Here is a 19,210-nt window from a genome sequence, read left to right on the forward strand (position 1 = left end):
CGTGTGGACGTCATGTGATGAGCAGCTGCATCGTTGATCATTCGCCGCTGGGATGTTGGCACAGATGTTTGCACACTTGTGCTGTCAGCTAATTCTCCCCGCAAATCACAGTCGAAGGGTTCCTGATGCCGCCGCCGTGGACGCTACGGACTTGCAGTTCTGGCCTTTTCATGTGGAGTCTGCTCTGCCCACTGCCCAGCCGCCGGCCGATGATGTTTCAAGTGAAGAAAATTCTGTCCGCCCCAGGCCTCGCTGTTTACCTACTCCTCGAGTACGGTTGGCCGGGAGGTGTCTTGACTCTCGACAGCACTTCGTCCGACCTATGCTTTTCCTGCGTACAGTCCGAATCATTCAACCACGTGTAGTTACTCGACCCATACCAGACATACAGTAGACTCGTAGCGTGTGTCCTCCCACGCCTATCAACCGTATCGCGAGACAGCTGTCAGAGTTGAGTTACACTGCCGCACGCCTGCAGGATTCGTATTGCTCGTCGAGCCTTCGTCACGAGCTTTCCACGTGGAATACTCGCGATTGATGGCCATTTGGGAATTGCTTCCACTACTGTACCCGAGTAGGATGACAGAGGGCCTCCTTCGATTGTCTTCTTCCCGAGCCAGCAAACCAAGTGTTACGTCTGAAATTTACAGTTACCACATTTCGACTAATGTGGGAAGTGGGAAGTGGGAAGTGGGCAATAGACGGAACACGACGGGAGCCTTTACATGACATGATGTAACTTATAATGACAATCAACATGTTGCAGGTGACAAATTTAGGATGGTATGATACGGGGTATACAGATACCACTGGAATACTTTCTGTCCTATTTTTCTCTGACCTCACTAATCCTCCCAGTGTTCCTCTGCCCTAGGCAATCTTCTCGGCTGTAGCTAGGTATCTAGGTAGTTATATTCCCCTTGCTAACCTTGCAACCCCAATAGTAAAAGAAAACCAGCGATTGCTACAAATGAGGCGTTTGATTTCAAGTCTGTAATTCTGTATCCCGTGTAGTTTAACAGAGATGTATATCCGCACTCTGTGTTCCCAGCAATGCGGACAGCAGGCTTAGCCATCCCATTTAGGATTCGCGGATGCCAACGTGGTCGGCAACCATCACATAAACACTCGTACCACCCCGAACGCTTCTTGCTCCTCCCCGTATAATCCATCCAGTGTTATCAATTGTCGATACAGGCTTGGCCACATGATGCTCTTGTCTGACCAAATTCCATGTGCCAAATGCTTAGCCCTTCCGCCATCGGTACTTCCTAGAAGAGTACTCAGGATGGAGGGAAGGGAGCAGTCTCGTTATTGCCGAGAATATTGAATTCCGCATTCCATGGCGAGCGATGTGTCTTGGAACAAAGAAGTAATAAGTATTGCTAGTGAAGGTGTCCTCATCTACGCTGGATGATAGACAAATGGAATCAACTTTGGCGTTCTATTTGACTGCTGTCTTTGGTACACCTATTTTGTGCATTTTGTGTGCACATTTCCGATGATTTTTCGTTCATTTTTATAAAAAAAGGGATCCACCTCAGATGCATCGAGACCAGCCAGAGTGGATTGAATCTAAAGGTATGACAAGCTACACCACCAGTCATTGAGAAAACTCAGGTCTGTTTGGATGTTGCAATACTTCATCAAGATATATATTCGACAAAGCCCTAGTATTTCTCAATACTGGACATGAATATATAAGCCAGATAATGGCGAGGGTGCTGGGAAGTGAGAAGAATCGAAAGATCTGACTGTCGGAAATGGTTTCGTACTTACAATTGCCAAAGCCGTCTCAACCATCATGAATAGTGCATGGACATGTCCATCATCATTGCCTACCTGGTCGGGGACTTCTCATAATAACACAGCCCCGTTACCCCTAAGACACATGTGTCGAGGACGAATGTTTCAGTAAACCACGAATTGATTACTCCCGGCGTCTCCAGATGACTGGCACGCATCATGAGATAAACGAAAATTGGAAAAGTTGATATCGAAGTACGCCTCAACCCAGCCGCTATTACATCCTTCATCGTACATCCTCCTAATACCTTTTACTCACGATCCGGCAGAAACGCATCCCAGAAGCCCGACCCCGCTCCCAATTTGGCATTTCCACACTTGTTACACTGCTGCAACTTCTCTACCTTTTCCAAAATTGCAAGTCTGCAAAAGTTGGTAGCACACCTGTATCAACATATCTCTTCGCCCCAAACGCTAATAGAGCAACAATCGCCCACCTAAACAGAGCACCCTGCGGCCCTTCAGAACCCAGCGCGCCTAAAAAAGATAGCCAGTAAGCCACTCCCTTGATTTCCCTACCTTCGCGATCGAAATTTGGCTTCTTTTCGCTCATTTTTCGGAATTGCTTGAGTTTGGCGTCGCCGTATGGTGGGTAGCGGACTGCGAGCATCTTCTCCATCCAGCCAGGGGTCGTGGTGACTGAACGTCGGTGAGTGAATGTCTCGAATGAGGCTTTACCGCGATAGGCCCCTTGGCCAGAATCTCCAACACCGCCAAATGCTAGTGTTGGAATTGAACCATGGAAGAAAGCGTCGTTGATGGATGCACCGCCGGAGGTAACTTCATTGAGAACTGTTTAAATCAAGTGTTAGTCGTTGCTGTCAAGCCAAATTTGGAGAATTTAGAAATGCTTCTTGTTTCCAAGACTTGAGACGGGTATCCCGGTTTATAACATATCAAGTTCTCTCTCCAAGCGTACTCATTGTTTAACTTACTTTTATTTGTTTCAGCCTTGGAGCCAAATGCGTACAGTCCAAGTGGTGTAGAATGCACCTCGTTGGCGTTCTTGATCGCTTCCTCGACACTGTCAACCGCTAAGATTGGGATCAATGGTCCAAAAGATTCGTCAACAATCATAGAGTCCTTGGTGTCGTTCACCTGGACTACAGTAATTTCAATGAAATTCTCAGACTCATCCATCTCCCCACCAATCAAGATCTTTCCCTTCGAGTCGTCCACCATCTTCTTAATGCGATGGAAATGTCTGTTGTTGACGATCCTCGCAAAGTCCGGACTAAGCTTCTGACCTTTGGGGAAAAACTCTGCCATTGCAATCTTTAGCTGCTCGATGAATGCTGGTAATATCTCTTTCTCCACCATAATATAGTTTTGACTTATACAAACTTGACCAGCATTGTGTACTTTACCCCACAGCATTCTTCGAGCTGCGAGGCGAGGGTCTGCATTTTTCGTAACGATTGCTGGGTTGCGTCCTCCAAGCTCGAGACATACTGGTGTCAAAGTCTCGGCTGCCTTTTTGGCTATGATCGTACCGACCGTAGCACCACCAGTGTAGAAAATTTTGTCCCATTTCTCGTTCAGCAAGGCATTCGTTTCAGGAATAGCCCCATTGACAACAGCATATGCATTTGGATCGAGTGACTCTTCGACGACTTGCTTTAGTACCATAGCTGTAGCTGGAGCCAGTTCTGACGGCTTCAGTATACCAGTACAACCAGCTGCAATTGCGCCGATCAATGGACCGATAGAGAGTTGAATCGGGAAATTGTAGGCTCCAATAACCAGAACAGTTCCTAAAGGCTCTTTTCTGATGTGCGGGTTTAATAACGAGTTGCTAAGCGGGATATCCGGAGCCTTTTCGTCTTTCATCCATTTGGCCAGATTTTTGGTCACGAACATAATATCATTTTTACACCAGTCAATCTCTGATAGGTACGTTTCGAAACTTGGCTTTCCCAAATCCCTTTTGCAAGCCTCGACTAAAGCTTTGCTATTGTCCTGTAGTCCCCAAAACAGCTTTCGAAGTTGGGTCAATCTATACTCAATAGGCTTCGTCTTTTGCGAACGGAAGGTGGTCCTGCATAGGTTGACTGTGGATTGAATAGATTCGGTAGGTGTGGATTCGAAAGGAGCGATTTTGACCGACATGATGAATATTGTGTCTAAAAGACTGTCAGCTAAGACTTTCCCATGCCATCTTTCTTTTGTGCCTGCTTTGCAATCAGGGTGGTGTTTATTCTTTGAGAATATTAGATATGCTGGCTAGCAAAGAGAGTTCCATTTGGAGCAGCACCAAAACGGAACGAAAGGGGAAATACTTTCATAGCACTCATTTGATCTAGATTTAAAGCAGACAACATGGTACAGGAACAGAGGAGAATATCGATAGAGGCATTCTTGCGTCAAACAATCGATCCGTCACCGCACTCTAGGACTTTACGTAGAGCCATGAAACCATTGGAAGTCACAGCTGGAGGAATGCAGAAAGGGGGAAGACTTACACTGTAGGTTATGCAGCTGTTATTGTTGTGGGTAAGCGTTCCACCCAGAAATTCATTGAAAGGAGAAGCAGCTTCTAGGGCATGTCAAATCGAAGGCGCGTTGTTGTGTTCTTTCACAAGTCTGGGGTATGGCGAAGCTCTTGTAACCCAGGCGTGCCCAGGGATTCGGCGTTACCCCACCACAACCGTCCATAGCGGTCGGCACAACTAGAACCCGATTGACCGTCGTAATCGCCATGTGAAGACATTATTTGAAAGACAATAGGCAAAGGCAATAATTGGTAATTGGATACCCCGATTCCATGGTAGGAAAGAGGGGAAACATCGGACTGCTTGTGGATGGATTACCGCTTCTGGATTACCGGATGGGCTGTGATGGTCCAGGTTGTAGGTTGTAGCATAAGTGCCGAGGTTAAGTTTTCCCTTTCCATTTGATAGAGCACAAGATGTGTTTTTTTTTTTTTTGCATAATAAAGGCAATTGAGATATATAAACTCACAGGTAAACAGGATCATAGTTCTTATAAGGGACATCTTTTTCGCAAGTGCAGTAATAGGCTGAGTAGTGTTGAAGGAAACAGCTCTTTTCACTGGCACTAAATGTGATTTATAACAGTATTAGATTAGTGCAATTATCAACACGCAGGTGATGTCGGCCGCTGATAATGTCAGAACGAGCAAGTCGAGGAAGGCCAAGAAGGGCCGCTTTCTAGACCAGTAATGGGTTGCTACTGTAAAGCCCACATACATTTGTGTTTACAATATCTTACACATGTCATTATATTGTACAGAGACACGCTTTTACCTCCTCACGGAAATCTTCTTACCGCCTGCACCTTTCGCAGCAGCTCGCCCTCCTCTGCCGCCCACGAGTACCGGCTCCGGTTCCTCTGCAGCCATTGCTGCTCTGCTGGCCAACACTTTCTGAATTATCTGCTCACCATTGACTAGATGACCGAGCTCTTGCAACTGCGCATCCCTTTCGATTTGGGCTTGCCGTTGGGCGACAAGTTCCTGCCGTCGCTCCTCAGTCATAGCCCATTCCTTTGGAAATCGAAGTCTAGGCTTGAAAGTGTGATGTCTAGTGTCAAGCGGTACGTCCTCAAAGGTGTCTGTGGGGTCCTAGCTTTATCAGTAAAATAAGTGTTGGACATGTCAAGCCTGAACATACCCTTGCTTCAGCCAAAAGAGCGTCAACGGTATCACCGAGATAGCGCTTGTTCTGTGCCTGTGTCTCATACATCTCACAACTCATCCTGACGGTATCTTTTTCAGGGTTATATCGGGGACCCAGCAGCTTCCTCAGCTTGTCAGTTTGTACCGGTGTCAAGTCAGGCATATCGGCTGGGGAGAATTCTAGAACAACTTTCTTCTCCGCTGGATGCTGTTCGCCCATATAAGTGGTGTATCTAAATCGAAGCGGCATTCGCTTAGTTGGCAATTCGAATGGTTTGGCCAACTCTACACAGAACGGTTAGTCTGCGGACTCCTAATAGTTGCTGTACCGGCACAATATCCAACATACTTGATAAGAGTGGCATTTCCCAAGCTTCCAATCTAGCATAATGTCTCCATTCCCTGTGCTGCTCTAGCTCGCCGTGTGCCAATGTCGATATATCGTCTTCCTCATCTTCCATGAAACCTCCGTCTTCAAACGCTTCCTGCTCTCCCAAATTCAAAAACGTCTCCTTCAGTTTCTTTCTCGAGACTGGTAAGTCTGGTATTGGCATCGATGGACCGATATCTATCTCATCGTCAAGAAGCTGCTGCAACTCCCGCTTCATGTCCTCATTTTCCCTATCCATGGCCCTAACGTCTAAACCGGTAATCTTGCTGGCTCTAGAAAGTCTTTCTTCATGGCGCTTCTGCCTTTCCTCCTTCGAAACCCAAGGTATAGGAGTTGTGGAAAAGACCCTCTGCCGACCAATTGTTCGGACGACATGTTTTTGTGAGGACTGAGTGCAACAGCACGTTCTCGCCGTCAGTCGGAGGCCCTGCAAGGCTGTTGCCATGCTGATGGTTGGGAGAAGTCGTTATTTAGTGCACCTCTGAACAACAAAATTATCCTTGAGCCTCGCGGACAAAACGCGCCAAACCCCAGTCGCTTGGGGCACACCTCGGTTTTATTATCCGCACTTTATGTTGCTCCTTGGCTCCTCAACGTCAGATGTCCCCGTGGACAATGGCAGAACCTTAATCAAACAAATATATGTCGTCTCTTCTTTTTACACCTACAGTCTTGGAAATTATTTGAAAAATCGATTTGTTACGCTTACTTCCAACAATTTGCAACCTAGTTCAGTCCGCTGAACAAGCCTGACTACAAGGATTCATTAGAAGAGTTGTGATCGCTCTCATACAAAGACTTTCGGTCAGCCTTTCGCTAGAAATCTCATATACCCAAACAAAGCCTACTAGTCTTTCACTAGGAAATTTTATGTTTGCCCAAAGTCGTCACTAATCACTCGAAAGGAAGTATCGAATCATGGATTCAAATCAGTCGGGATTACTTCACAAGGAGTGCTTCGTTACAATCGGTGCCACAGCCGGGTTTGAAGAATTACTCATCGCTGCTGTATCCGAAGATGTCTTAAATACATTAGCAGATCTAGGTTTTACAGATCTGACGGTTCAGTGCGGTACTATGAACGAGTATTTTCGCAAAATCAAGCCGAGGGATAGCAAAGGACTCAGAATCACAAATTTCGATTTCAAAGCCCGCGGACTAGAGAATGAGATGAAGAGATGTCAATCAAGAAACGGAGTCTCTCAAGAAGGGCTTGTTGTTTGCCATGCTGGTCAGTGGCTTTTACTGTGGACGACATCGTGTTGACATGACATAGGAGCTGGAACAATCCTGGATGTGATGCGTCTGGGCCTTCCACTCGTCGTTGTGCCTAATGTTTCACTTCTCGATAATCATCAAGAAGAATTAGCGGCTGAGCTGGAGCGTCAAGGATATGTAGTCAAATCTTCCGTCTCGTAAGTTGTATCACATTCTTTCATTGGCACACTCACCATTTATCTTTTCAGCATGAGACCCATTTAATTCTACAAATTTAATGCGGATTGCCCGATACATCCCTCTATTCACGTATACCCATTGCTAATTCCGTGACTAATTGCTAACTTTTGTCTAGTGGGCTTTCGGTGGCCATCAAGGCGGCCACAGCTAACTCAAGAAAATCATGGACGACTTCCAATCCAAAGAACCGTGGAATCGCTCCGATCGTTGATGAAGTCCTCGGGCACAAAGAGGAAGACACGAAGTTCCGCTTGGATTAATGTTATGCTGTTCTTGCATTTTGACCAAATAAAGCGTTTGGAGTTCAGGACTGAATTCATGTCCACTGGCCATATATTATACCCGGGTATCAAAGAAGGCATCATGGAGATTATCAGCGGCCGAGTAATTAATGTTTCTGGCAAAGCGTAGAGAACTTTTTACTGAGTATGAACTTTACGATGACAAAATAATTGTTAGGACATTATCATGCTACCCCACTTGTCATTTAATGTACCTTGAACGGCTATTCACTTCTGGGATTCTAAATCTACAGATGTCAAAGAACGACTCAAAGTCTATTTTTGACAGAGCGACAAAAAAGACATACGCTATCTTGTCAGGTTGGCCAACTCAACTCGATATTTCGACTGCCAGATATTTGTCGATAGGGGAGCTGCTTCATTCAGTAGTGTATATATGGAAGATACGAGGACCGTTACATCCCTTAGCTCTATCTCAAGCGGATTTACTACAGACTGGCATCAAAGAACGTCAGGTTTGAAACGAAATCTATGGCTTTCATGATTTCCATTACCGTCCCTCGCTAAGTTCTGCTGCTTCATACAATCTTTCAACTTTTCCGTGGAACTAATTGGCCTCTTCAAAGACAATCGCCTAAGTTACAGAACCTCGAAAACTATACTGGGAAGATGAATCCACCATCATATCACCATCATGGAAGCATCAAGGCAACTCCTGTGAACTTTCAGCAAAACCGGCCGTGCCAGTGGAACGAAGAGGTCTACCAAAACATGAGTCAGCCCCAAGAACGACATCGATGGGACGTCAACTCTGCATATAGTTCTACCAATGCCTCGCACTTTCAACGCGGACGGACACCGTTGACCGCAGAGCCCTCGCTGTCGCGGACTTATTCAAACTTGTCTATTCCCAGCTCGACTCAACGAAGCCAAGGGTATCTTAATGCCCCTCCTGGATCATTCTGTCAATTTCCAGAGTCTCCGGGAATCTCACAAATTGACCGTGGCTCACATCCTGCCACGACTTCATTCAGCGAGCAGCGCCCTATCTACCGAACACAATTAACTCAATCATTGCCAAGTATTGTACAGCTCAAAGAGCACTCATACGCAAGGAAGATGCCGCCAGGTTCGAGCACAGCTACTGATGAATTGTTTTTCCCCACCATACCTGATACTACACACAAGGGTATATCGATCGCTCATGTTTAGCTCCTGGTAGGCCACGTTCTATACAAAGTCGACTTCACGAAAATCAAACATCGAAAATTCCTGGCCATTCAGTGGAGGCCGAGACGAAACACTCATGCAGAAATAGAACGCCAGCACTTTCTCACTCAGATCGACCTTTACAACGCCTTTAATATCCGCTTAATGAGCAGATACTAGTACCAAATCTACTGTCCACTGTTGCGCCTCGATCTCAGGCCTGTCGTCGTATGACAAGTGAAGACGATCATTTTGATAGTTTCCTGTTGGCGAAAGGAATTGCGGCCTCCATACTTGGTGAACTCGTTCACTCACCTACTGTTGTCATCATCCTCAGTCTACAAGGGGAAGTGATGCATGTGGACGAATGGGACTCTATAAAGTTGGTGCTAGAGAGGAACGAAAGAGCGAGACGAGATATCAGCGTCCTTGCTCGTGAGCTGGAAGGCAGCACGTCGAAACAACTTTAGAGTGCTACGCTGAAGAGTTGAAATATTGTAAACAGTCATACCTCCGCTTCAAAGGATGCTCAAAAAAACCAGCATCGCCTTTGTAATACAACTGAAAATCTGAGTTCATTATCTGAGATTCTGAGATAGCTTTCGTGGGACCTATAGGCCTTGTGATAAAATATTTTATTCAGGAAAAGGGTTGGGACGAGAGCATGTAATGGAGGAAAGCAAGAGTTAAACCAGAACAGACTATTTCTATGTGATGGATGTTTCGGTTGTTGTTTCTGAATATATGCACTAAACCGGCTTTCCTTGAAACTGGCTCCTTCTGCGTTTCTGTTTGTTTTCATCTCTTACTTACAACAAACTTGTGTTCGAGGAATCTCAGGCAATCAAGATTTTAGCTACCTGCTATATCGCAAATGTCCTTTTTATCAAAACAAAAAGAAGTGATTAGCGAGGTCTAGTACCCACTCGTCATTGAATACCAATGTACTTGCGCATCAACTTTTATTTTACGCTACTATTTGGTTACTTACTGCTAGGGATGCCTTAATTTCTATTATATGGATCTCGACTGTGATGGTGTGCGAATGAATGTGATAATACGTTAGGCTTATGACAAGACAGTAGTAGCGGATCAAAATGAAAAAGATCAGTAAACGAAGCTACGTTAAAAAGCTAGGCAGTTAATCCTTGTCCTATATAGATACAATGAATCATTAATTGGTACACATAGTCCTACACTCCTCTCAAGACAGTGTTGTCTCTTGTGTCTATAGGCTTATATCTCTCTTCCAATACTTGCTCGACACTCTTATTTAATCCATTCGCCTTCTCATATCGCTCATGCAATGCTTTTTCAACGGCTGAAGGAACAGGGGCTGTCTGTCCAGACACCGCCTTGTTCTCAACAAATCCTATAGCAGCTTGAGCTTTACCCAACGCTTCCTTGCCTTTCTCAATGCCTGACGATATGACGTCCCGAACGGCACCACGAGCAGCGTCGATAGTGCCACCACTTCGCCGTACGAGATCAGCAGCTGCTTGAGCTTGGGTCTCCGCATCGGCAGCTGTACCGCGAGCTTGAGATTTGGCAACATCCCTTAACTCGCCGGCTCTCTCTCCAGCCCAAGCAGCCTGCTCTTGAGCAGAAGTCGCAATCTTACTGGCATGTTCTTTGGTGGCGTCTTTAAGCTCGGCACTTTTTGCTCCAACCCTATTGACCTGTTCTTTCGCAGAAGTGGCAATTTTACCTGCCTCAACTCTGGAGTCATGGCCCAGTTTCTTCGCTTCAGTTGGAGCTTTGTTGGCCGCGAGCCCAAGTTGATCTGCTCCGTTACCAGCAGCCTGCCTACTCTTTTCCATAGCCTCCTTAGCTATTGGTCCAGCAGCTTTCTCCGCACTTTCAATTCCTTCTCTGCCTTTCTCTAAACCGCTCCCAATAAGTCTAGCGACCGCACCCTCCATCCCAACCCGGACGCCTTCCCAATCCGTTCGCTGCACCCATCTAACAGCATTCTCGACCTCATTATTCCACCGGTCCTTTGCAGCTTCTACGAGTGTACTTCTTTCTTCCCTCGCGAGCTCGGCACGAGTCTGTGGTGGTGGTAATGGTGTAGGTTCAAGAAGACTAGTTAGAACGCGAGATTGATTGCGCAGGGCATGAGCTTGGGATGCGCGATTTCGTTCGTGAGCTAAGACCGTGAGGTACGCAACCCCGAGGGTCAGAGTGACACCTCCTGTCTATAAACGATTAGCAACACAATGGCGGATGCATGTTAGAAGACGCACGAAGCCAGTTGTGAAGCCCATTGTAACCGGTTGAGTTGTGCTTGCTATGCGCCCACGCGCTATAGTATCTTGCCAACCACCCCAATTCAACAATACGATAGCGGAAAACCCAATTGATGGTTGAAATACTGGACAGAGCTGATGATTAATTGTTGACCAGGGAAGACGCAGTTTGTGGTGGTGGTCGTGGTGGTGAGGTCAAGCTTGTGCTCGCCAAAATCGCGGAAAGATTTCTTGCATCCCAGAGAAAAGCTCCCGTCTGGACAACCTCATCTAAGCGCATCCACATCAACATCACGAACACTGCGCCTGCGATTACCACCTTGACCTCAATTTCCAGACCAATCTTCTGACATTGTGTATGGGATAGAAGAGGTTCCACACCCAAAGAAATAAGTCAAAATGGCTGGCGGGCACATGAACTACCGCCATTTGAATCGCTCATCCGCCCACCGACAAGCTCTCCTCCGCAATCTCGTAACCTCTCTCATTGAACACGAGTCTATATCTACTACCTGGCCGAAGGCGAAGGAAGCGCAGCGGCTCGCGGAAAAGGTCATCACACTGGGGAAGAAGAACACAGAAGCCAGTAGACGTAAAGCTTTGAGCATTCTTTATGTATGGGCGCCTTTCGATCATATAACCATTCATGAATTCTGTGAAGAAGGCTAACATCTCAATAGACACCACACGATCTTTTACCGAAACTTTTTGGAACCCTCCGAGAACGCTATGCATCTCGTCCAGGAGGCTATACCCGTGTGCTGCGCATTGAACCCCTAAAACCAGACATGGCCCCATCTGCCATCTTGGAGTTGGTTGATGGACCAAGAGATATCCGATTTGCAATGACGGCGCGCACTATAGTGACGGAGAGAGGCGAGGGCAAGGACCTAGGGGAAATGACAGCACGGAATATAGACAAAGTCACAAGATTCCGACCAGGTGGTCAAGGGGCTCTGGAGGAGATGGTAGAGAAGATTCGCCATTTGAAAATTGGAGAGAGGGATAATGCAGGTAGCACCGAAAGAAGGTGGGGTGGAAATGTATAGAGTGCGGATGCCATGATGTATTGATACGTGTGATATATAACTGCATGGATGGCGTTTTTCGGAATGTAAGGTTTCTATATTATCCTGTAATTTTTCTACAAGAAGTCAAAGGTGTCGCCCTTCTCATTGATCATCCTAGGAACTCTTTCAGTGCCTACGATTCTTTCCAACTTAAGAACATCCCATTTTGAGAATATAGCTCGAACACCACCCTCACCAGCAACTAGCTTTCCTTCTTGGACACTCCTACCTAGATACCCAGCAGCCATCTCTTTAAAAAAAATGGGATTATTGGGCAAACCATACATGATCACCCTTTTGACTCCGCGTAGTTGGTATCGTCGAAAATGATGTGCCCGCTCAGTGTACAACAGAACGCTGTGTCTTCCACTGAAAAAATGTGATCTTGCTCTGGCGACATCTCGAACAGAAGTATACTCTGATATACTTCCAAACGATAAGGTGCTACAATCCGGGGACGTAGAGAAATGGTTTCTTACCCTGACAAAGTCTAGGTACGAAGGTAAGAATATAATGGTCCCAGCAGTGTCTTTCGACCGACGGACCAGAGTTGGAATGATAGCTGACTTAAAATATTCAAAGCGAGAATCTGGATCCGCAGCAAAATTATCCGATTCCAATCGTGAAAATGTCTGTTTGACTTTCAAGCCTAGATCTTGAATGGCGCCTGAATAGCTGTGACCAAGTTTGACCTTGCCGGCCCAATTTTTGGATTGACTTTGAAACATAGTATTTAGCTCTGGCGTATTGAAAGCTGCCAGTGCAATGACTTGTCTGAAATACTGAGCTTGATTATCCAAATACCAACTTCGCACCCGGCTAAAATCACAGCCATGGGCTTCTTTGGGTTGCAAGTTGAGATGCTCAAAAATATACTCCACATGCTCCCAATTCTGCATGAGTAAAGCATCAGCTTGGTCTACTATGACAATTTCGATTGAGCTTAGGAAGTCATAGTCGCCCTTTTTGTCATCTTTCCCTTCGAGTGCCATACGCATACCCAAAGGACTGGCGAATATGATGTCGGAATTATAAAACTGCGAAAAGTACTTAATAGTCTTTCGCGTAAATTTGAGGCCAAGCCGGAACATATCATCATCATTTCCAGCAAAGAGCTCTCGGAAATCGGCGGGCTTGTCATCAGAGAAAGCTTCCGCCTTTTCAGAGTAAGAGTCCTCAAATCGCTTCCGGTTTTCTTGCTGATCGGGCTCGCACAGTAAAGTGATCATATTGACCATCCGGCAACATGACTCCCGCGTTGGTAGTATCATCAATACTTTAGGCCTTGTGAACCCCTGATCTCGTAAGTCAAGATTTTCACTGCCCTCTTTTGTCAACTTTGAATTATTTTTGATGACATGGTCGCGAGTCCTAGCACTTTTAGTATTTCTTACCTGTAACTATCATCGTCGGAAAAGCTTACTTAAAAATATGGTTCACAGCATGCAAACAAGCCATCCTACGTAACCTCTCTGCATTCGAGGGAGACCTCTCACAAAACGTGAGGTCTTTGTAACTGAACATACACGCTGCCAGGTGCTTTTCCAAGTCGTCAAATTTCGGCCGCTGTTTTGAAATAACCTTGGCCAACTTTTGCTTCAATTTAAGCTCCCCAGGCCCAGAGACTGTAGATACTTCCGAGGGAAGTACGGGACCAGAAGAATTGGGGATTGAAACTATCATTTTCCCCGCTGCTGTGCTAAGCCTTTCTTGTGTCCAGCTCCCATTCTGTAACGACTGCATCCTTGCTTTCAATATGTTTTCCTCTGGGTCTGCGAAATGGGCGTCGAAAGGATCATCGCGGTCTTCTTCGTCGCTATCCCCTTCTTCCAAAACATCATCAATAGCTGTGTCAAGATCTTCTTTCTCCTCATCTAAATCTGATTCGCCCTCAAGTTCTTGATCAATTTTCGGCTGTGCTGCATTGTCAGTGTCTATCTTTGGTTCCTGAGGGTGGTCCAGCTTTCTTCTTTTGGCGTGTGGCTGAATATTCGCTGTTAGACTCTGTAATAATACAGAGTACGGGCGCGCTGTTGGCAAAGTCTCATCATCATCTTCCGAGGATGATTCTTCTTCACTTGCAGGTTCTTCGCTTGCTGATTCGCTATCAGAGGGCGATACCTTATCATTCTCTCTATGCAGAAGTCAATTATGCCCTTGAAGATACAGGATATAAGCATACTCCTCTTTCTGCTGAGCCAATCTTGCGCTGTCAAAGATTGGTCTTTTTCCTCCCCTCCCTCTAAATCCACCACTACCTCTCGACGCGCCTCCACGTCCGCGAGATGAAGTCCCTCCCCCTCGAGAATTGCCTCTTCTGATTCCGCCTCTACCTCTTCCCTTAGATCCTTGAAACGCCATGGTTGAAGGCTGCTATGTATCATCAAGCAGCGGCTCAAAATCAGAACAGAATAGCCGCCAGGCGCATTCATCTTGAAAAAAATACGAGGGAGCAGCAGATAAGAAGCTTATCTTAGCGTGGAGGTTTGAAGGCAGGGATCTTTCTGGAGGGGCAATTACGAAAAGTTTTAATGTGCAAACCATGAAAGATTAGAAGGTCGATAACCGGTTCAAAGACTCTTGTGTTCAAAATTGTGGAATGATTAATCTTAGCAGAAACTTTTATAGGGTCAGCATAACTAGTAGCTAGATCTCCTGTGGTAAAAGCATTTGCAGTCGCCAACGCACGGGCCAGCTAAATTACACCACCCACAAATCCAAACCACCAATCCAAGAATAATCGACGACGAGGTCGATCAGGAAAATTTGACTAGTAACATATCGCAACCTCTCCAACCTACAAAGTTCTCTCTCCTATACGGCTCGATCTCGTAAAATCTTGTCCAGCATGGCAGTCGATCTCCCCTCCTTCATCCATCTCGCGCGGCCTCTTGCGCCCGCAGCGATTGGCGTGCAACCCACTACCGCACCTGTGAATGTCATAATCCAACCACAGGTTAGTTCTTTATTTTCTTATACGAGGCAAACAAGCTGATGAATTCTAGGCCATATTTTCTATCCTTGACCACGCGATACGAAGGGACATTCGTGACACGCAATCCACACGAGTTATTGGTGCACTTTTGGGTGTACGTTCAGAAGATGGCATGGAAGCCGAAGTACGAAACTGTTTTGCAATTCCACATACAGAAAACGAAGACCAAGTGGAGGTAGATGTCGAGTATCAGAAGAACATGTTAGCTCTGCAACTCAAAGCAAATCCACGAGAGGTACTGCTAGGCTGGTATACGACAAGTTTAGATCTCAACAGTTTCAGCGCTCTGATCCAGAACTTCTTCGCGAGCCCCGAAACAGGCACTTTTCCGCATCCTGCTATTCACCTAACAGTGTCTACAGACGCAGGAAAGGGCATCGAGGCGAAGGCTTACATCAGTGCGCCGGTTGGGGTTAATGCTGAGAGGGCCTCTGAGAGTTGTCTTTTTATTCCTGTGCCCTACGATATTCGCTACGGAGAGGCCGAGAAGAGCGGATTGGAGCTGATCTCTGGGGCGAAGGATAGCGAGAACCGCGCGGCACCTGTGGTGACAGACATTGAAGGATTGGAGCGGGCCGTTGATCAAGCTATTGACCTGTTAGATCGAGTTGCCGAATACGTCAGCTCTGTGCTAGACGAAGAAAGGGAGCCCTCAAATGCTCTAGGACAATTCCTAATGAATGCTCTGTCTTTGGCGCCAAAGGTCGACCCGGAAGACATCGAGAGAGATTTTAACAACCACATCCAAGACGTCCTTGTAGTTTCGTACTTGGCAAACACAATTCGCACCCAGATCGACTTGTCTCAGAGACTAGCCACAGCTACACTTACTATGGGTGGCTCAGATGCTTTGGCTGCTACCGGCGGAGGTGAAGGCGCGGAGAAGGGAGATCGGGGGGGCCAGCGAGGTGGTAAGCGTGGAGGGCGAGGAGGGCGAGGCGGGGGACAACAGAGAGAGCCAAGAGAGCCTGCAGAGTAATTTAGGAGTCACTTGTGTTTTTTCGATCAAATCCATACCGATTGGATGTGCGTCAGATTGCATTGTACAGGATGGGAAAATATCGGGCGTTACGGTCTAGCAATAGAATCATTCGTAGAGATTGCTATTATGAGAGGACGCTCTGCGTAAATCAAATCCCAAGGTACTTTGAAATGTTCACGCTTATCGAGGGCGGTATTACTTGGTAATGTATCAGGCTGTCATTTGCACGTATCTGTGTCTACAATTTTCCACCAAACTCCTCCAATGCTCCCCCATACGCCACTCCTATTTTACGCCATACCCATAAAAATTAAACTCCCGTAGGAGGCTTAGGAGGAAGCGTCGACGAATTACCATAATTCGGAAGGTGGTGGCCGGATTGACCATTCTGTGACAATCCAGGCATAACCTGTGGCAAACCTGGCGGGAGGCTATGAGGAATGCTCGGTATCATTCCGTGAGGCATACCTTGTTGCTGTTGCATACTTTGGTGCATCATTGACCTATGAGCCATATGTGGCGAGGCATGGTATGATGGCAAAGAATTATTAGAACCTTGCCGGGCCATACCATAGCCCATACCATTGCCAAATGACTGCTGAGGCGGAGTGTAAGCGTTATACGATAGGTGAGGAGAGCCGTGATGAGGAGACCCATGATGAGGAGACCCGTTATGAGACACTGGCTGAGGCATTGGAAGGCCAGCGTTTCCTGGCACAAATGACTGAGTTTTCGGGTTAAACGCGTGGCGGTTGAAGCTTCCCGGTATTGGATGTTGACTTTTGGGGTCCGCAGGATTTGCAGTTGGAGGTAATTGACCAAATGCGTAGGGTATGGTATTTCCGGTTCTACTAGGCATTGGCGGCTGTGATTGGAAGGTAGTTTGGTACATCGGCTGCTGTTGCTGCCATTGTTGTGGAGCCATGGGAGGCGACTGAACAGGTGAGCCGTATGCAGTGATCGGCGCGCTGTGTGGTTGAAACCTTGACTGATTGTGTTGTTGATACTGCTGACTCATGTTAGTCGGTGTTCCGATTTGGACATCACGGGATATTACCTGTGGAATGGTATTGTAGACCTGCATATTGCCGCTGCTGATAGGATTTGGATTGAATTGCGGGCTGGGCACCGTATACTGGGGAGGGACATTCCCTGGGTAGGGACCTTGGACCATACCATTGAATGGCTGAGGTACCATGGGCGAGAATTGAGGTGTTGGGGTCCACGTCGGCATCTGTGGTTGAGGAAAGAAAGGCGTGTACTGTGAACGAACATCGAAGCTCTCGGAATCGTCTCTGCGCTGCTTCATGGGTTTGGCCTTTTTGCCCTGCCCAGGTCGGTCTTTGGTGGAAACAGAGCTGGATCTCGACATCTCAACACCGTCTTCAGTTTCTGGATCTGGGTCAGAACATGACGGGTTGATCACAATTGCTTGGATTTAACTTACCAGGAGTAGCATCTCCAGGTTTTTCGTCCTTGCCAAATATTCGCTCCCGCGCCCTATTGTAAGCAGCTTCTCTCTCTTCCCTAGATAATCTGTATTCTGTCAGTACCAATGTCTTCCATCGAAAGCTAGGTCTTACTTTTCCTTGGCGGAGATAGATTTGTCCTTCCCATCACTACCCGTCTCTGAGGTTGCCTTTGAGGTACCAGTGCCAGCTTCACCTTCCCCTCCTCTCCGCATTATCTTCATGGCCGGTATATTTGGAGGTGGTGTGTTCCCGGAAGTGGGTGGGTTAGATATACTTGTTAGTGGCGGTGGTAGTCTACAAAAGGGTGTACGGAAAATCCGCACTGCCCCGGCCACAGCGTCGACCTGGTGTGTCATATGGTAGTAGTCGGCCAGCTTATGTGTTAACATTCGGCAAAAGGAATTACACGGCGGTAGATCAATGAAAGGCTCCCTGGTTGAATAGTTAGCAAGTGATAGGGTAAAAGATGACTAATATATCCATATCCTCCAGAAGTTCTCGGATCCAGCGACTTACTTAGAATCAATAACAAATTTTTGTAAATCTTGTTCCAGCCGAAGAAGGAAAATTCTGTCTTTAGGAGACTCTAGAGCTTCCAACAATTTCTCATCTGGTGTCTGGCGGTAAAAAAGATTAAACGCGTCAGGGGCGCCAGTTTGTCCAACGAGTGGCTTGTTGAGTTTCCCATCATCAGTGGTCTGCTGTCCAGACGAGCCACTCTGTGGGGTTACCATCCCTTGATTCTGCCGTTCGGGCATCGGCTGCATTCTTCTGTCAGCGCCTTCATAGAGTTGCGCCTGAGCTCGATACGCGCGGCCAGCTGCTTCAGATCCGATCCTCGAGCCTGCCACTATTGATCCCATCGCAGAGAATGTGTCGTCATCTTCCGCAGCTTTAACGCTCGCACTATCATCAGGACGAAGAGACTCCTTTTCATCCAGAGCAAATGTCGTTCCCGACGTAATGCTCTTCCCATCCAAGCTTGGGGGTTTCGTCCCAAGTTCAGAACCGGAATCGGTACGATGAAATAGGTCATCTGAAAAGGGTTCACCGGCTTCTGCTCTTTTCCGCGCATTTAACAAACTCGCTCCTGAACCATTTACCACTAAACTTGGCATCGGCGATTTGTGTTCTTCATCGATATTCATGGCTTTTATAGCATCGGCAAGATTCGTATCTACGGTAGGTGTAGGTGCCGAGTCGACGTTAGAAGCAATCTTTGCTCGTGCTGAGGTGTTATTCCCTTGATTCACACCGGTAGGCTCAGAGAGCGCAACTCGCTTTGGCGAGCCATCGGCGCAAGAACTGTCATCCGTAGCCAAACATAAAACGCTCTCCTTTTTTGAAGCTTTGGAGGGCCCAGAGGCTGCGACTTTAGCAAACGAGCCCAATCCCCCAACACTCTCTTTGCCGGCAGATGCAGCTACCTTTATGAGTGAAAATCAATCAGCATCGTACTTAAGGTACGTAGGGGAAATGTATGGAAAGGGGTCTTGTACCTTTGCAAAGGACAGTCTGGAAGTGTCTGGGGCCATTGGAGCGGCAGCCATATTGAAATGTGGTCAGCGAGGGAACGAGCTGTTCGAAGGAGCGTCGGATGCCAATCAATCAGAGCGATATGGTCGCAGCCCCGTAAAGTGACTGAAGAATCGAACTGACGTATTAGGGGAAATGATTAACAAGAGCGCCCGGTGCAGAG

The 19,210-nt window shown here is 46.9% G+C and overlaps 9 protein-coding genes across 9 annotated transcripts; 4 read left to right on the forward strand and 5 right to left on the reverse strand.

The window, feature by feature from the left end:
• Positions 1-2,057: 2,057 nt before the first annotated feature.
• On the reverse strand, positions 2,058-3,915 carry GLAREA_10198 (ALDH-like protein; the record flags this gene model as incomplete). Its single annotated transcript, XM_008080248.1, has 3 exons — positions 2,058-2,190; positions 2,244-2,598; positions 2,742-3,915. 3 exons carry the CDS (start codon positions 3,913-3,915, stop codon positions 2,058-2,060), a joined length of 1,662 nt encoding a protein of 553 aa, XP_008078439.1.
• A 1,153-nt stretch (positions 3,916-5,068) lies between these two features.
• On the reverse strand, positions 5,069-6,279 carry GLAREA_10199 (uncharacterized protein; the record flags this gene model as incomplete). Its single annotated transcript, XM_008080249.1, has 3 exons — positions 5,069-5,389; positions 5,439-5,728; positions 5,793-6,279. The coding sequence occupies 3 exons, from the start codon at positions 6,277-6,279 to the stop codon at positions 5,069-5,071; spliced, it is 1,098 nt and encodes a 365-aa protein (XP_008078440.1).
• Positions 6,280-6,752: 473 nt separating this feature from the next.
• On the forward strand, positions 6,753-7,552 carry GLAREA_10200 (UDP-Glycosyltransferase/glycogen phosphorylase; the record flags this gene model as incomplete). The annotated part of the gene is made up of 3 exons (XM_008080250.1): positions 6,753-7,065; positions 7,111-7,249; positions 7,408-7,552. The coding sequence occupies 3 exons, from the start codon at positions 6,753-6,755 to the stop codon at positions 7,550-7,552; spliced, it is 597 nt and encodes a 198-aa protein (XP_008078441.1).
• A 651-nt stretch (positions 7,553-8,203) lies between these two features.
• GLAREA_10201 (uncharacterized protein) lies at positions 8,204-8,746 on the forward strand (the record flags this gene model as incomplete). Its single annotated transcript, XM_008080251.1, has 1 exon — positions 8,204-8,746. The coding sequence occupies one exon, from the start codon at positions 8,204-8,206 to the stop codon at positions 8,744-8,746; it is 543 nt and encodes a 180-aa protein (XP_008078442.1).
• Positions 8,747-9,936: 1,190 nt separating this feature from the next.
• On the reverse strand, positions 9,937-11,010 carry GLAREA_10202 (uncharacterized protein; the record flags this gene model as incomplete). Its single annotated transcript, XM_008080252.1, has 2 exons — positions 9,937-10,941; positions 10,990-11,010. 2 exons carry the CDS (start codon positions 11,008-11,010, stop codon positions 9,937-9,939), a joined length of 1,026 nt encoding a protein of 341 aa, XP_008078443.1.
• Positions 11,011-11,391: 381 nt separating this feature from the next.
• Positions 11,392-12,041, forward strand: GLAREA_10203 (Prokaryotic ribosomal protein L17; the record flags this gene model as incomplete). The annotated part of the gene is made up of 2 exons (XM_008080253.1): positions 11,392-11,607; positions 11,673-12,041. 2 exons carry the CDS (start codon positions 11,392-11,394, stop codon positions 12,039-12,041), a joined length of 585 nt encoding a protein of 194 aa, XP_008078444.1.
• Positions 12,042-12,136: 95 nt separating this feature from the next.
• On the reverse strand, positions 12,137-14,423 carry GLAREA_10204 (uncharacterized protein; the record flags this gene model as incomplete). Its single annotated transcript, XM_008080254.1, has 3 exons — positions 12,137-13,433; positions 13,486-14,196; positions 14,245-14,423. The coding sequence occupies 3 exons, from the start codon at positions 14,421-14,423 to the stop codon at positions 12,137-12,139; spliced, it is 2,187 nt and encodes a 728-aa protein (XP_008078445.1).
• A 487-nt stretch (positions 14,424-14,910) lies between these two features.
• On the forward strand, positions 14,911-16,036 carry GLAREA_10205 (uncharacterized protein; the record flags this gene model as incomplete). Its single annotated transcript, XM_008080255.1, has 2 exons — positions 14,911-15,018; positions 15,068-16,036. 2 exons carry the CDS (start codon positions 14,911-14,913, stop codon positions 16,034-16,036), a joined length of 1,077 nt encoding a protein of 358 aa, XP_008078446.1.
• A 313-nt stretch (positions 16,037-16,349) lies between these two features.
• On the reverse strand, positions 16,350-19,061 carry GLAREA_10206 (R3H; the record flags this gene model as incomplete). Its single annotated transcript, XM_008080256.1, has 6 exons — positions 16,350-17,048; positions 17,097-17,431; positions 17,487-17,575; positions 17,623-17,943; positions 18,028-18,938; positions 19,011-19,061. The coding sequence occupies 6 exons, from the start codon at positions 19,059-19,061 to the stop codon at positions 16,350-16,352; spliced, it is 2,406 nt and encodes an 801-aa protein (XP_008078447.1).
• Positions 19,062-19,210: the final 149 nt, after the last annotated feature.

Source organism: Glarea lozoyensis, assembly GCF_000409485.1.
Source record: "Glarea lozoyensis ATCC 20868 chromosome Unknown GLAREA13, whole genome shotgun sequence".
Lineage (NCBI taxonomy): Eukaryota > Fungi > Ascomycota > Leotiomycetes > Helotiales > Helotiaceae > Glarea > Glarea lozoyensis.